General features: G+C 54.2%; 2 protein-coding genes across 4 annotated transcripts in view; both read right to left on the reverse strand.

Annotated features, from left to right (window-relative positions):
* RAB40C (RAB40C, member RAS oncogene family) overlaps positions 1-3,344 on the reverse strand; it is a 37,218-nt gene extending 33,874 nt beyond the window's left edge. The window contains exons 1-2 of the mRNA XM_075768127.1: positions 3,328-3,344; positions 2,814-3,124 (exon numbers count right to left, since the gene is read on the reverse strand). Of these exons, the coding sequence (XP_075624242.1) occupies positions 2,814-2,967 (154 nt within the window). The 5' untranslated portion in view covers positions 2,968-3,124; positions 3,328-3,344. The remainder of the gene's footprint in view (positions 1-2,813; positions 3,125-3,327) is intronic.
* A 5,577-nt stretch (positions 3,345-8,921) lies between these two features.
* The window catches only part of PIGQ (phosphatidylinositol glycan anchor biosynthesis class Q), a 37,750-nt gene continuing 29,657 nt past the window's right edge, over positions 8,922-17,014 (reverse strand). For 2 of the 3 annotated variants that reach the window (XM_075767074.1, XM_075767073.1), the window contains exon 11: positions 8,922-14,078. In XM_075767074.1, the coding sequence (XP_075623189.1) occupies positions 13,926-14,078 (153 nt within the window). In that variant the 3' untranslated portion in view covers positions 8,922-13,925. The remainder of the gene's footprint in view (positions 14,079-17,014) is intronic. The other variant, XM_075767075.1, reaches the window with a different exon arrangement.

Raw genomic sequence — 17,014 nt, forward strand, 5'->3', positions numbered from 1 at the left:
AATGGTCAGGGGCATCACTCACGCCTCTTACTACATCCAGGGAGTAACAGCCACCTCTGCTTAGATGGACCAGATTCATTTCTAACAGCAACTTAAATAAAGGACATTGCTTAGGGCTTGCTATACACAACAGGAACTGCAGTGTCTAATTTAAGACGTGCCTGATGTAGCATGAGGTGCCAAGCTACACAATTAAGTTGAGAAGCGATGCTCCAGCTCAGGGATCCTGAACGAGGACGGACAGAAGCAACTATGATGCTTTAAGAAAGACACAGCTCATACTGCACCCAAGGCTTTCAGATACTGGATCCAAGCAGAGGCTGCCTGCTGCTTACAGCTCGCAAGAGATGCTGATGGGAAAAGGGCTTTCTCATCTCTTGGTTGCCCACTATTCCAACACCCAGATGCTCACAGAGAAGAGAGGAATCCCTCAAACCCTTTTCTAGAGGCCAGGTGTACGGCAGAAGAGCAGCAGCAAAAATACAGAGCTTCACTTCTAAAGGTCTGCCTTCCCAGAGCTGAAAGGACAATCCATTTCACACTGCATTTCAGAAAAAGTGTGTCAAAACAGCAGTAACCGGCCAACACAGTAAAAGCAGGAGACCTCATGGGACAGAGAACACGGGCACCATGGCTTTACCCACCAGAGGGTGGGGATCTGAGCTTGGCACGAGATGTCCCAATCACAGTATCAACCCAAAACATACTCTATTTCACATCGATAAAGGCAAGTTCTGTTTTCTGGACAGATCAAACAAGTAGTAGATGACACAACACTTCTTTCAAATTGGGATGTGGGGTCTGGGAAGGGATGAGGAGGATGATGACACGCTTACAGGTAAAAGACTTACAAAAAGAGCCTCTACATAACATTCCACTGCTGCAGTTTTGGGACAGCATCAGGCACGTGTCAGAAAGGAGGCCAGGCACTAGCTGCTCACAAAATCTATGTGCCTTCACGTCAGGGGATGGTCTCTGTCGGGGCAGAGTGAAAGCACGCTGGCGGAAAAGCGTGCCCTGTCAGCACCCACACCCCAGCTGCACCAGGGACAGAGGGAGTTTGATTGCCAAGGCCGTCAGGAATATCGGCAGTATCAAATTCACCCAGATTTCAAAGCTACTCCATCTGATTATCCAAAAGGCGTGTAGCTTGCAGAAGCAATGGAACCAGAGACCATCAGAGCATATATTACTGTGAAAAAACAGCATGTGACCTAATTCTCTAATTAGGAATGGGTTCGACTGCCCACAGAAGACGAGGAAAGGTTCTGAAAATATTAGCTCATGGAGATTTCTTTTCCTAGAAAAAAGATGGTGGTATTTTGTTGTTACAAAATAGCGGGTACAGAGACAAAGCTTTTATAGCGATAGCCAAAGTCACTGTTCTTTGATACGTATGTAACCCCCAAAGAACCCACTGCACACTCACTTTGCAACCGTACTTATTACTCCTGCATCGCCTCCTTCAAAACAGCGGTCAGAACCATTTCTATCAGAAGACAACTCCAGCTTTAATGCTTCACTTAAAACAACCACCCCGTTACACTCTTAATCTCTTTCTGCTTAGTAAATGCTAACCCCAGGGAGCAGCTCTACAGCTCCCAGGTGAGGCAGGTTCTTCAGAGGCACAAACTCTCTTCAGGGAAGCTTAAAAGCACCAAGCATCTCCTCAAAATCACACCAGCTCAGCCAGATACCCAAGGAGATGAATGATACCACAACCTTCTAGTTCCAGAATGTGCTGCTCTCATTTCACAAGCATCCTCACTTCTGAGTCACCGCCTCCCCGTAAATCTCTGTGGAGCAGGTGCGCGCTTGCATCAGCTCCTACGAAGCTGGTAGTAGCTTTGAGGACGGAGCACACAGTCAGGAGCTGAGCCACGCCACTCCTTTACGCTCTAAATTCAGCCACCTTCAACGCAGAGCATCAACAAGCACCCGATCCCCTCGGATTCCTGCTCACAGGCAAAACTAAGCACACCACCTGCTCCAGCCCTGGGGCTGGCAGTGGCGATGATGCAGGGTCTGGACTGGATCGCTTCCCTTGAGCCCTTGGGCATGTTATTTTGCACGGAGGCTGGGGGGGAAGGATGACAGATTGAAAACCACCCCAGGACCTGCACCCTGCCAGGCCATGTTATGCTTTAACTGCGGCGAGGGGACGCAGGAAATAGCACAGCGCCGCTCCTTGGCTCTTAATTACGGTCTTGTGACACGGTGGTTAATGGTCTGTCATGGGCTCCATTAGAAATCTTGATGTTTGCAGGAGGCGGACCAACCGAGCTGTGCTCTCGGTAGCCAGCTCCCAAGTGAGAGCAGCTCTGGCCTGGCAATACGGCTCCTGTTCTTTTGTTACAGACCCTGCTTCCTCTGGGTACGGCTCGGTCCTGGCGTTAACCCCTGCGGCGGCCATGGGGAACCAGCTGGGCTCTTTGCGCGGGGTGCGGAGGCAGAGCTCCGCTCGGGAACGTCCAGCTGCGCACGAGATCCGCGCACCCAGAGATTACATCAGATACCGACCCTTCAGCCGCTTCTCCGGCCAAATTCTCCTGCGCAGCCTTACGATTTTAAGGAGCAGCCGTGGCCTTCCCGCTGCCAGCCACGCTACCGCTGCCAAACCGCGTTATGCTTCCCGTTAATAAAAATAACAAAGAAAAAAAAAAAAAAAGGCAAAACAACCCCTCCCCCCCCCTCCCCTCCAGGGGCAGCGACCCCTCGCACAGGTCCCCGCTCCTGCCCCTCACGGGGCCGCGGGTGCTGCGGGCCCGGGGTCCCCCTGCGCGGGAGGGGACGGGGCTGCCCGGCCCCCTTACCGTTGCTGTAGGCGTAGGGGGACTCGGAGGCGCCGTCCTGCAGGCTCTCCAGGATCTCCCCCTTCCCCACGTCGCTGTCCCCCACCAGCAGGAACTTGAGGAGGTAATCGTAGCTCTTCACCGGGCTGCCCTGGGTTCCCATCCTCCCTCTCATCGGCGGGGAGGCCCGATCCGCATCCTCCGCCGCCCGCCGGCCTGAGGGGGGGCTCCGGCCCCGCTCCCGGGACACCGCCGGGCCTCTCCCCCCGTCGCAGCTCACTGCCGGCCCTCCGCCTCGCCTCGCATCTTCCGCCGAGGAACGCGCTGGGGACCTGCGGCGGGAGGAGGAGGAGGAGGAGGAGGAGGAAGAAAACAGCCCGGCCCCGCCGGCTCCTCAGCGCCCCCCGCCGCTCACAAAGCCCCCGCGCCCTCCCGCACAATGCGCCGCCGCCCCGCCAGGCCCCGCGCCCCGAACCCGCCCCGCCGGGCCGGGCCCCCACACCGCGCCGGGCCGGGCCGGGCCGGACTCACCCACCTCAGGGCCGGAGCGCCCGGGGCCGGGCCGGGCCGCGCAGCCGCCACCACGGCCGCAACCTCCGCCTGGCGCCGCCGCGCAGCGCCCGCTCGGGCTGAGGGAGAGGCGGAGACAGGACCCGTCCCCCGCCCGGGTACCGCCACCCCCATAGGCTCAGCGACGCGTCCGTCAAAGCCGGCCCCGCCCCGGCGCGCCCCTCCGGGCTCTCGAGGGGCGGGGCTGAGGCGCGAGGCCGGCGGAGGGAAGGGCGGTGCGGTTGCCAGACTACATGTCCCGGCGTGCCTTGCGCGGGCCGGCCGCGGCCGTGCGGGACGCGCCGGAGCAGAGCATGATGGGACAGCGAGGCTGGGGGGGGGGTGTCGAGGAGAGGCCCGGCCGGCGGGTGGGGGGCACCCAGGGGTGGGGGGCACCCAGCGTGGGGGAAGCATCCATTTGTGCGGGAGGCATCCATTTGTGGGAGCGATCCAGGTGTGGGGCAGGCATGTGGGGGTGTGGGGGGGTATTGTATTGTATAGGTATTGTAGGGCAGCCAGGTATGGGCGGGCATCGAGGGATGAGGGGGGCATCGAGGTGCAGGTTACGGGGGGCGGGAGGCGCATGCACCCCACTGCCGGTGGGGCAGGACTGGGGAGGGCAGCCGGGGCAGCCGCCAGCCAGCGAGGGCTGGGGCCGGAGGGGTGACAGCATGTCCCCAGGGGACAGTGATGGCTGCGGGGCCGCGGACGCCAGGCTGGGCCTTCACCCACGGGGGGCTGTGGCACCAGCAACCCCCCCGCTGCTTCAGCCGCACCTCAGTGGCACCGGCCAGCCGCTACCCCAAACCGGCCAATCCCTCCCACAAACACCGGCCAGCCGCCACCCCAAACCCTCGCCCCGGCCTGGCAGTGGCCTCCGGGATGTCCCAGCTCCATGAGGAGCCACTCCCAGACCCGATCCCATGGGATTCCCATGGAAGGTGCCGGAGCCCGGCCGGGCGAGGGTCCCCTCCCTGTTGGCATCGCTGACAAATCCCTGTGCCGAACAAAGCATCCTGGCTAATCTTTTTAGAGCTGGGCAGCCCGCTAATTAGGTTCCCGGGCTGAGTGCCTCGCTGCATGCACCAGTTAGTCCCATTTAAAACGATCCGTGTGTCCCCCAACCCCAGTTGCAAGGGGCCCCATCCCAGTTCATGCCGGGATGCTGCGGCCACCCCGGCTCCTTTGGGGAGTTCCCAGGGGCTGCGAGCGCAGGAGAGCTCTGGAAGGGACTGAAGAGCCCGGCAGAGCCTCTGCCTTAAGGCAAATGAAGATGCGGGGTCAGCCGGAATGAGGAGGAGGAGCGGGAGGTGGATGGAGGAGGGAGAGGGGATGGATGGAGGGGGGGATGCTTTCCACCTTGACCTCGCGGCCAAACTGCCCTGGGAATGGCTGCCCCGGGGCAGAGGAGGTCCCACAGGCCGGTTGGAGATGGTTATATCCCACCATGGGGTGCTGGGTCCCTCCCAGTGCTGGTGGCCGTGGGTGAGCGCCACTGGGGCGCTGCCGGGGAAGGACACGAGTCTCCGCTCTGCTGGGGGCAGCTCTGTGCCGTAGCGCAAACCGGTGTCACCACAGGTCCCAGGGCAAGGACGCGTCCGGGATGTGCAGGGACCTTAACGATGCCAGTGGGCAGGTCAGCTCCATCCTGATGGGCCAGCACAGGGTGAAAGCGGTGATGGGGGCCAGGATGGGACCCACCACCCAGCCCCATTGTGCTCAGCCGTTGCTTTTTTCCTCTTTCAGCTTTCAGGCTGCAGCCCCCAGCCCCGCACATGGTGGTCCCAAACCTCCCTGTCCTGCCTCCTCTCTGCTCCCGTCCTGGTTTTGAATCCCCTCCCATCCACCTCGTGCTGGGAGGACACCGGCAGCCATCACATCCCTCCCTGCGTCCTGCTACGAAGATGCCCCCATGCAGTCCTGGTGCCCCAGGTCCCTCTGCTCCTCCTGCCTTGCCCCCCCCATTCCCTGCCTTGCCCAGCCCTTCTGTCTCCCCCATTTTGACCACCCTGGGAGCCCAATCCTGCACGAGACCCCCCCAGCCTTGGCGTAACCGGTGCTGTAGCTCGTCAGCGCAGGATCAGGGCTCTTGCCTTGCCCAGTGGCATGGGAGTCTGTGGCTCTCGGCTCGGCGGTGCTGACGGCAGCCCTCCCTCAGGCTGGTGAGTCAGCTCCTCTGCTCCGCTTTCCTCCAGCCTCCACTCCTCCTCCTCCTCCTCCTCCTCCTCCTCCTCCTCCTCCTCCTCCTCCTGCTCCTGCTCTGCTCCCTGGCCTGCGCTCCTTAAGTTGCAGCAGCAGCAGCAATACTCCTTGCTTTTATAAAATATTAATTGCTGCCCAAACCTGGCTTTTACTGCACGGCTGATTCACCTTCCTCCCTTGGGGACTGTTCTGCGTCAAGCAACGGGCCAGGACAGCTGTGGCCACGGGCGTGTGGATAACCCCCATTGCTGCTCCTCTGGCAAAGATCCCCCAAAAGAGGGGCTGGCAAAGGGGAATCTGCAAATTGGGCTGAAGTGGGCTGGACCGAGACCAGGCAAACAGCAGCTGGCAAAGCCCAACCAGCTTCACCACGCCAGCCAGGCAGCCAAGAGGACTTTGCACCCTCGGAGGAGATGGACTGGCAATGTGCAGCACCGGGGATCAGGCAGTGACGAATGCATCAGTCCTCAGCTGGCTGAGACATGAGCTCTGGGCACCAAGATGCTTTACCTGAGCACCCCGTGGCTGGCCGGACCCCACCACCCTGCGGCTCTGGGGACGAGGGACCCTCCTGTGCCCCGGCGAGCTGCATGCAGCATCTCTGCCCCTGGGTCCTGTGCCGCATGCAGGAGGGCGATGCTCTGGACCTGCCCAGCCTGGGGAAGGCAGATGGTGGAGCCCTTCCCTCCATGCTGCTGGGGCCAGGGGAGATGGCAGAGCTCTGCGGTGGTCCCAGCCCGGCTCCTTCTCTCCTGAGGGCTTGAGCTCATTTGCTGCCTTGGAGCCTCGCGGTGTAAACTCCTTTGGGAGGGTTTGTTTTGATGAGGGGTTTATATCCCCACAGGGTGAGGGTATCCTCATGCTCAGCGCTGCTCGGTTTGGTTTGTCTGCATGGCAGGGGCCAACACAGCCCCCTCCCTCCCCCTGCCTCCCAAACAGCCCAGCTCATCCAGCCTCTGCGAAAGCAGAATGAAATAGCAGAAAAAAGCAAATTGAAAGAGCAGATAAAAGCAGAATGAAATAGCAGATGTCCTGCTGACTCTATCTGGAGCTGCTGTCATCCCCAGCCGCTGCTGACGGCATTCCCTGGGGAGTGGGGGCTCCGAGGGTAACGCCTGTGAGAAACTCTCGCCCCAGGGCAGAGCCCTGGATGGTGGAGCAGGGGAAGTGGGGAGGGGGAAACTGTGCACGCAGTCCCCAGGAGGGGAGAAAAGCCATTCCTCTCATTTCTGTCCATCAGCCCATCAGATCCAAAGCAGCGGGGAACGGGTGGAGGAAGAGGATGGGCAGGAATCTCCTTGATTTTGTTTCATACAATCACAATTTGGGTTGGAAGGGACCTCACAGCCCATCCAGTGCCACCCCTGCCATGGGCAGGGACACCCTCCACTAGCCCAGGTTGCCCAAAGCCCCATCCAACCTGGCCTTGAACACTGCCAGGGAGCCAGGGGCAGCCACAGCTTCTCTGGGCACCCTGTGCCAGGGCCTCAGCACCCTCACAGGGAAGGATTTCTGCCTCCCATCCCATCTCCATCTCCCCTCCTCCAGCTTCAGGCCATTCCCCTTGGCCTGTCACTCCCTGCCCTTGTCACCAGCCCCTCTCCAGCTTTCCTGGAGCCCCTGCAGGGACTGGAAGGGGCTCTAAGGTCTCCCCAGAGCCTTCTCTTCTCCAGGCTGAACAAGCCCAACTCCCTCAGCCTGTTTCTCTTTTCTTGGCCTGTTGTTCCCAATCCTGTCGCTCCCCCATGGCCAACCCCTGGTTTGTGGCTCATTCAAGCGATTCCTCATCTCCTTGGTGGGATGGTGGAAACCAAACTGGAGCCCAGACCGATGGGAATCATCACGAGAGTGGAGCAGCACAGAGAAGACGATGGGGTTGTTTGGGGGGCTGACGGCAGCAGCCTCGGCGTGAGGCAACCATAGAGGGACGACCCCGGCAGAGGCTCGCCATGGCGTGGGGACGTTGTCACGGCCGTGCAGCCAGCTGGCCGTGCGTGACGCTCAGCCGGCCTGGAGCATCGGTGGGTGCTTCACTCTGGGCTCCCGCAGCACGTGGCAGCTGGGGAACAGCCCTCCGGGGCTCTACCGGTGACAGCGCTGCGGCCGCACGCCGGCTCTGCTTGGCCTCCCACAGCCACCGGGGCCCTGGGGCTGCTTGGGGACGGACCGCTGGTGGGCTGGGGGTGCCAGCTGGGCCAGCGGCTGCGGGGGGCAACTGCTGGGGAAGGGGAAAAGGGGAAAGGAAAAGAAAAATGGAAAACAAAAATGGAAAGGAAAATGGAAATAAAAATGAGAGAAGAACTCGGGGTGTGACTGCTGTGCGGTGTGAAGGAGAGGGGTGGCCACAAGGCACCATCGCCCGGGCGCAGCTTGTGCTCCTGTGCAGACCGGGCTGTGCAAGCGCTGCAGAGGGCTGTTCCTCGTCCTGCCCCCCCACGCCACAGCAGCAATCCCACGGGCAGGCTCACGGAAAACAAAGGTGCCACTGGCTGAGTCACACGAAAAAGCAGCTGGAGGAACATCACCTCCACCCTCTGCCAGGCCTCAGGCATGATCCACCGGATCAGCGCTCCTCCTTGCAAAGGCTTCACGATGTGGCCTCAGCAGAACCCTCTCAGCTGGATGAGTGGTGAAATGCCGGCTGTGTGTGGAGAGCAGAGATCCCATCACCGCCTGGCCGGGCCTCAGGACCAGGATGAGCTGCCCGCTCCGACGAGTCGAGCCTCCAGCAGCCCCTGCCCATCCCCACGGCTGCTGCAGATGCTGCTGCAGGCACACGGGTGCTCAGCGGACAAGTTAAACAAGAGGGAAGAGCTCAGTTTTTCTCCCAACATCTTTATTCTGGTGTAATCAAAATCAATTTAAATTCTGATTAAAAGGTTTAATTAACCAAAAAATCCACACCTGTCAGCAGAACAAAGAACTCCATCCCTAAACTCAAACACAAGCACCTGCAACCAGTACGCACAGAACCTCTCCAGTCCCAACCGTGCACGGACCTGCCGGCACAGCCCTGCCAGCATCGCCGCCGCTCTGCCCGGCATCGCCGTCCGCGGAAACGGCACCCCAACAAGCACGACGCAAACCTGTTTACTAAGGGCTTGTTCCCTGGACCGGTAAGCTGGACTGCTGCGTTTTAGATCAGGGCTGCGGCGGGAAGGAAGTCACCTTCGAATGGTGTTAACGGTGCCATTCTAAAACAAACGGCGTGTTGCTACTACACGAGAACTTTGCTCCTGCTTAATACTTGGTGGTTTATGTGAATGCGAAGAGAAAATGTACTGGTGCTTTTTAATCAGCAGATCAAATGACCTCATCAAACTTTACATGTGAACACACGCATGCACACACTTTTAATTAAACTGCAAATGTTTCAGCTCTTTTTTTAAATTTTATTTAAAAACTGAAAACATTACAAGTAGGAGGATTGACTACAACAGTTCTAAAGTTCTCATGAATTTCCCCAACACCAGATGGTTATACACCACCACGGCCAGGAGCCGTGCGTGCAGCCCCCGGTGCTTCCCCGGGCAAGCAGCACACCCAGCACTTCCACCTGCTCTGAGCCTCATCACCCGTCTGGAAACAAAGGGTTTACATTCACAATCGCTTGTATCCTCCTCCTGCTCAGCTTGCTGAGACAATAAACGGGGACTTTGAGCCTTCCTGGTTTGAAGTCCAGGCCCAGATGTGGTGAGGACCAGAGGTGAGGCTGCCAGCTGAGAGCCGAAGGGGACAGACTCTCGCAAGCAGCCGTTCCGCTCCCCATGCCAACTGGCAGGCCAGAAGCAGAGGTGACAGGCACGCTGTTCTCATCCGGGAAAGCAGATCAGCCACCCACATAAAGTTTGGATTCCTCTGAACCCGTGTATCCTGCACAGCAGAATACCACCCAAAAGCTCCTGAACTAGCCGGTAAGTCCTGTGGCCTCATGCCACGTGGATGGATCAGCTGAGATGCAGACACATGCCACCTGCATTCACAGCGCGCTGCCACCCCTGACCCACGCGGAACCTCCCGGATCCAGGCAGACGTGCACGCTGCCAGCTTAGGGGCTTCTGCCCCACATCCCCCGGGGTTTCCACTCTACGCTCAGTGCAGGCAGTGAGTCTGGCTGGAAAACGAGCACGCCCTCTGCTACCTGGTCCAGAAAAGCTGGCAAAGAGCAGGTCAGGGATCTGACTCAATAGCGGGCAACCCTCCCTGGCTGCAGAGGGCTTAGGTACCCCCCAAAAGGCAGAGAGGCTGCTGAATAGTCCCTGAACAGGGCTGCTCAGGAACGGAGACAACATGGGGCTGCAAATCTTCAAATTCGCTGAAGAAATTTGAGTTATGGTGTCCCCTAGCTCAGCATAACATGACGACAGGACAAGAGGCAATGGGCGTGAATCGAAACACATCAAATTCTGTCTGAAGAACATGAAATACTTTTTTTTTTTTTTTTTTACTGCGAGGGTGACCAAGCACTGGCACAGGTTGTCCAGGGAGGTGGTAGAGTCTCCATCCTTGGAGCTATCCAAAAGCCATCTGGTCACAGTCCTGAGCAACCGGCTTTGGGTGGCCCTGCCTGAGCAAGGGGGTCGGACCAGACGATCTTGAGAGGCCCCATCCAACCTCCACCACTTTGTGATTCTGTGACGGTGCAATCAGCAGGTCTGAGCACAAAGAGTAAATCAGAAAGGGCTTGAGCTAAGCGAGAAGATAGTGTTGTGGCACCAGGATCAGGCAGCACGGGACAGAAGGAAAGCAACTCATTATCCGCATGATATTTTCCTGCCTTACACAACATACGGATTATACATGCGTGCAATGCTCTTTCTGATGGTATATTCACATGTACCAGCAGAACAAGGCACAGACCAGCTGCAGGATCAGAGAAAACTCCCAAAACCATAACCAGAGCCTTCCGTGCAGTGTAATTACTGAGATTTCCTTTCAGCATCGTCACGTGCTATGCTGGTTAGGAAAGTATTTCTCAAAGGCAGAATTTCTATCTAGGACTTTTGCTTCACAAAACCCTATGTAAAGAGGTATAACAAGTATTGTGCCAGCACTGGGAACTGTGGTGGAAGAAATAAGTGGAAGAAGGTGGAAGAAATAGTAATAAGGAAATTCAGTATGAAAAAAAGTCTGCAAGATTACAGTCTTTGAATGATGGCTGGCAAAGACTGCTTGTTGCCTGCTTTAAGGGGTCTGTGGTAGGAATCGGAGAAGGTCTGAAACCTTTAACTACTTCTCATCCAAGGACTGATACGGATAATACGGATCGGAGGATAAATTAGAGCCATAACCTCACCAGCAGTCTCTTCCCCGAGGAAATGCCAGCACTCGGCTAGTCCGCGCTGCTGTGGAAGATGATGCTGATCCCAACTTCTAATTAGAGAGATGACATAAGGTCAAATGTTCCTGAGCAGGATGTCTGCTAAGTTGTTGTAATGTCTCTGCGCAGAATCGGAAAAGGGTGGGGGAAGACTGTTTCACAGCGGTGACTGGAAAGGAAGAGGAGAGACATGGCAAATATCCAGCAGAAGAAACTCACAGGCTCTGATACCATCATGGCAAGGAGAACACCGAGAATGAGAAACAGTAGGACAGCTCAGGCACCAGTTCTGCGTGATACAGAACTGCACCCACAAGGGACTGTCATTTCCCAGCTGGGTACTCAAGGTCCTCTCTGTCACAGAAGATTCACAGTTTGCACAGGAGCTTTTTCTCGGTTCGATATTTCACCATCCCCAGAGTCAGTATCAGCCTTTAGTAAACAGATCCAACGCTGGAACATCTAATATGTTTGGCAGGTTCCCAATAGGAAGGTCACATTTGCTGGTTTTCATGGCTCTGTGCTGTCTCTGGGGCTTTCAGGTCACCTCATCCCAAAGGACAGCCACGATTAAGACCATTGTGAGCTGTCTGGTCTCACAGAAAGATTTTTAAAAAGCCAGGATATTAGGAACATTATTTTCACAAGACCAAAAATAATAAAGTTTCTTGCTGCAGTTAGTAAACCAAAGTATGCCAGCGTGGGAGGAAGCAGCGGGGATATCATTTAGTAGCTCCAGTGGAAACATGAGAGGGAGGTAAAGTGTGAATCTGCTCTGCTGAGTGCCAGGTGAGAATGGGTCTCCATGACTGACCTCAGCTGAAGTGAGAAACATTTTTCTGACCATTCATCCACTAAATGGATCATGACCTGGAGTTATTCACACCAGGAGTGGAGAGAAATACTTGGGCATCGATATTCCAAGAGAAGAAGATGCTGTATTTGTACATGAGTTTTAAGCACCAACCATTAAAGAAGAACAAAGATCTCTGCAGCTTCTGCAGCCAGTGATGTCCCACCCAGCACCTGCAGTGGCAGACGGTGCCAGGGGGCTTCTGCCAGGCTGGCTTTCTTCAGCGATGTGCCCTTCTTCCCTGGATCAAGGAAAGAGGACATCCTCTTTGGGTAGCAGTGCCCACATAACACTGCCTCCCTTCAGGAAGTCCTTAGGAAAACTGTAGGACCTTGGCAGAGCCTGTGTTTGCCTGCTAAGGAACATCTGGACCAAGCACCTTCCTACAGAGCTTTGTTTTCTCCTGATCAAGCTCTGCCTGAAGAGGCAGCGGCTGCACCACAAGAGGCTTTAGCAGCTACAGACAAACCAAATATATCTGGCTAAGGACATCTTAAAGCAGCCTATGTTCCTGGGGCCATAACCTCTTCTCTTCTGTGACAGCTTCAAGTACATGGGGTTGGTGTAGGAAACTCTTACCCTGCCAGTGGAGATGCTGACGGAAGGCTACTAGAACCCAGGGCTCCTGGCCGTGGCTCCTTACCGTGGCTCCACCTACTCCCACTGCAATATGCAGGCAGCCCTCCAGAGAAGGGCTGAGCAATGCAGCCACAACGCATCCTCCTCTTCCTCCTCCATCCTTAGTTCCTTGAACAGACAGAGGAAAAGGGGGCAGGACCCAGCACACCTCTCACCTGCCAGTTAATGCAGTCACTTCGGGCGTGCAAAGCAGGGTACAGGGATATACATCCTTGTTTCAGCTGGGGCAAGAGGAGCTAGCAGACCTGGAGGAAGCGTACTTTTGGGTAACGATTGCATGTAAATGTCGACACAACAAGTACCCAGGAGGACATCACACCCCTGGGCACAGAGACACTCTCTCCAAGACAGGGAATAGAAGACTCACACCGAAATGAGCACACAGTCAGACCAGGACACTGAAAAGCCGAGCACTGCTGCACTGTGGAGGTAGTATCCAAAGCAGGAAAACTCTCCTAAGAGAAACATGTCTACAGTGTCAGGGAAAGAAGTGGCTTTCAATGCCTCATATCTCAGATAATTTTAAAAGCTCCTTGACTATCAGAAAGTGCAAAAGATGAGGCACCACACGGCGAGGCTCTCACCTGGGCCCTGAGAAACAGGGGGATGCACTGACCCTGTAAGGGACCGCAGCACACGCTTCCCGAGCCGGTTGAGCTGCGTAACAAGCCGGGCTGCTGCAGTCCTCTGGCAGATGCACCAGCCAGAGCTGGACTCAGCGAAGTTGCATTTGCTTACACTGCGACTAAGTGAAGAAGCCCTGAGCAGAGCCCAGAGCTCTCGGCTCTCATGGCTCGCTGCCACCTCCACCCGAGCAGTCTGGGGTGCGAGGCTGTGTGCTCTGCACTTCAGCTCTGGTGTCAGCGCAGGGTTCAGCTCTCCCCAAAACACTATTTGCTTTTGAAAAAAAAAAAAAAAATGTAGATGAGACCATATAGGCACAAATGTACAGCAGTCTGTGTTTCTGGGTCTCCAGTGCCACTGCTTCTATGCTTAACACCTCCTCTGGTGCTGCAGTGGGGGTGAACGCAAGCCTGCCCAAAAGGAAAAGAATAAATATCCTACGAACCCAGATAACCCCGCTGTACAGTTTTCAGTGTATGACACTACAAGCTGATCCTTGGTTTTGATCAGCTGGCTTGAAGGCTGAAGCATAAAAGGTCCAAAAGACCCTTTAGCAGAATGCACCTCAGCACTGTGGCTTTGAACCCCCCCCAAGGGCTGTTTTCATTCGGCCCTGTGAGCTTACATGGAAGGATACATACATCGTCAAACTATTCGGGAGGTACTTCCTCGATGACACTAAATGCTGGTTTCACGAGGCACTGATGGATTTAACCTTTTGCTTCAAAAATAATCATTAGCGTATTACCCAAGCACAGTGTAAGGGAAGAGGAAAGTTGAAAAGTACTGTTTAAAAATACTTGCCTTTAAAAATTCAGCCCCTCCCATGTTACCAAAATCGAATCAAAGGGATCCAGTGTTTGCTGGCTCTGAGATACCTTTGGTCCAAAAGCGTTAGGATTCAACCTGTTTTTCCGACCACATCTCTCAAGTTCTTTTGCTGTCTTTAATCCTGCTTGTCTCCTTTGTGTTTCCAAGGGTAGATCAGCTCTCCAAGGAACAGCTTCTTGCAGAGAGATGCCCAGGAATCCTTCGGGTAACAGCTGTAGGTTGGCAGCCTGTATGTCTGTACCACACTGCCATATGATAGGGGGTTGATCTATGAGGAGAAGAAAGAGGGATAGCAGCAATGAAAACGTGTTGTAGTACGAAACACAGGCTGAGGAGGACAAGCACAACTTTTGCAGAGCACTGGCCTCTGTTAAAACATCAATACGCTACTCACAAAGCGTCAGAATCACTCTCTGGCTGGCTAAAGCTGTTTAGCCTGCTACAACATCCCGAGACATCAACAAATCGAGCTTGGCAAAGAGTATTATTAGAATGACTTTCAAGCAGAGAAGCAGACGCAAGCACCAGCAGGATTTGGGAGCGATGCTCGTTACACCAGGGTGTGGAACTAAAGCTGCGTTAGGAGGTTGCAGTGGCTGGAGAGGTGGGTCCAACCGCAGACAGCAGCACTCATTGGGGGGGCACTGGGACTCTCAGGAACTCCTCTGTGATGTGCCAGTTAAGTCCTGTCTTTTACAGGCCTACGGCTTTAACGTGCTGAGCCCCCAGCCATGCTTTAGGCTAAGCCTGATCCCACCCGATATCCACCCAGTGGAATCAAGTCCCAGCAGAACAGGACCCATGCCACACAATGCCACGCAGGGCTGCTCATTACCATTTTAAATTAAGTCTCCTTGGCCGAGTTCATCTTTTTTAATTTGATTTCAATCACCATCCCAAGAATGACCACATCCGGAGTGTTCGCCTACAAAAGCTCGTGGCCTCTGATTACGGTCACAAAGTTGCTGTATTGCCCTTTTGGAAGGTGGGGGACAGACAGACATGTTAGCTGGACAAGGGGCAACAGAAGCACATTAGATCTTGGAAAGTCTCATTCCAGTGAAGCATTTCAGGGTAGAGAGACAGGTGAAGTCCAGAGGATTGATCCAGTCTGGCCAAGATCTGATGCATGAAAAGGATGCACAGCAACAGATTGTCTCCAAAAGGGTAAATGGGTTACGCAGAAATGGTGGCTCCCAGAAAACACACCATGAGAGATGCCAGGGTGAGGAGGCTTACAGAGCCAGAGGAAGTTTGAACAGTGGAGAGAAATGGAAGGACATCCTCCTCTAGCGAAAGGGTCCAGCTGTGCTGGAACCAACCAAGCAGCTGCGTGAAAGACGACTGTAATTCACAGCAGAGAATCCAGCCACAAAAAGGAAAGAGAGACAGAAGAACCCATGCAGACAGTCACTACTTTGTCAAAAAGCTGAATATTTCTTTTGTCCACTGAAGAGCAACCAGTTTTCTGGGAGTTTGCTTGTACCACCAGCTTGCCTCAGCTGTCTGGTGCTCAGGGAGAGGGGAAGGATGAAGTCAGAGCGCCTAGAACGATGGAGCTCTGGGAAAGGGTGATTAAACAAAGAGTTCATTAGAATTAATCCTGGGGACCTTTGTGAAATTAGTTTCAAAGTACAAAATTACCGTACACAGAAGCATCCCTATGAAGGTTAGGAAGAAGGCTGAGGGAAGCCAAAGAACAGCCAGACGCAGCACGGTCCGGCTGTGGGATATTGACTCATTAATAGATACTAAATGAGTCCCAAAGAGATTCACGGGTAGTTCTGAATGCAACCAAAATGGACATTTGTACCAGAAATGGGAGAGCAGAGCTCATGCCACCTGAGGTACGCCTAACCCAAACTCACACAGCTAGTATTTCAAAGACATTCTACAGCCTAAAGGCCAAGGATTGACCAGAGCATTTACGGCACACCTTGCATGACTATAACCAACCTCATCGCATTGCAGTCATAGATAGCCAGAAAAAAATAGAAAAAAGAGGAAAAAAAAGACCAAAGAAACCTGCCCCCAAACCAAACAACAGTAAAACTTGAGTAACTATTTGTGCCTATTTCCTCAGCTGTAGGCAAACCAGTATGTTCTAAGTGAAAACATGCTGGGGGAGGATAGGAACTGCTGCTATACAAGGGAGATACACAGTGTGTGTTCCTTTGACTATTAGCTACGTGGGCTGGAAGGTTTGGACACAACATTTCTCGCTGAAAACCCTCCCTAGGCAGTGGGGATACCAAGCGGTAACACTTGCCTACTGAGAAACAACAAGAGATGGTTTTACGCCCAGCGCAATAGATGCATCTGCCTCTCCTATTAGAAATGGAAACAACCCAGCAAAACAAAAGCAACCGGTTATTAGGGAAATGGCATTCCGAGTTCCTTTTATGCAATTTCTGTAGTCCAAAGCTATGATATACCCTGCTATAATATACATCCTTTGTTTCATAATGGAGCTGTTCCCTTTTCCCTTCCTCTTTTGCTTAACCCTTTTCAAAGCAATTGCCATGAAAGACGATGCTTGTGGCAGAAGCTATACAGATGAATCAAACTCTTGGTGTCTTCTCACTTGGTTCAGCTGAGCCACGCTGCCAGAAATATTTCTTCTTGTACACCAAAATAAATGGTTTTTAAACACTCCTGAAAATACTGAGCTATGTAAGACTTCCTGGAGAAAATTAAGTAGCATTTGGAATGGAAATATCACCTCCCGCCCTCCGCCTGCCTGTGCCTGGACTTTGCATTCCAGTGACACTATCTTAAAAATAAAAAATAATCACTCGGCTGAACCACAAGACGAATGTGAATGCTCAAACCCAGCATTATTGATTTCTAATCCATTACCAACACCCCAAAGGGGCTATAGTCACCTATAGCTTAAATGCATACAGCCTGACTTCCATCGAGCACGGCTCCGGAGGGCTACCATATCAGGAGGGGACAGAGCCACTGTGAAATTTCTAGAAGGGAACATCATCATGTACCATAAATAAGAATTTTAGCATGTCTCTTAAAACCAGCCTTTTTAGATTGTCCTCTCAAAACACCTATCACAAAGTGGTATATTCAGCAGGATTTCTGACACGAGCCCATTTTTCATGTCCACCAGCACAAAGAGAGCAAAAAAGTGCCTTTACTGACTCTCTGCTCATTATTATTTGAGCAGAAGGCCAAGAGAGACATCCACTA

This window comes from Balearica regulorum, chromosome 15 (assembly GCF_011004875.1).
Source record: "Balearica regulorum gibbericeps isolate bBalReg1 chromosome 15, bBalReg1.pri, whole genome shotgun sequence".
Lineage (NCBI taxonomy): Eukaryota > Metazoa > Chordata > Aves > Gruiformes > Gruidae > Balearica > Balearica regulorum.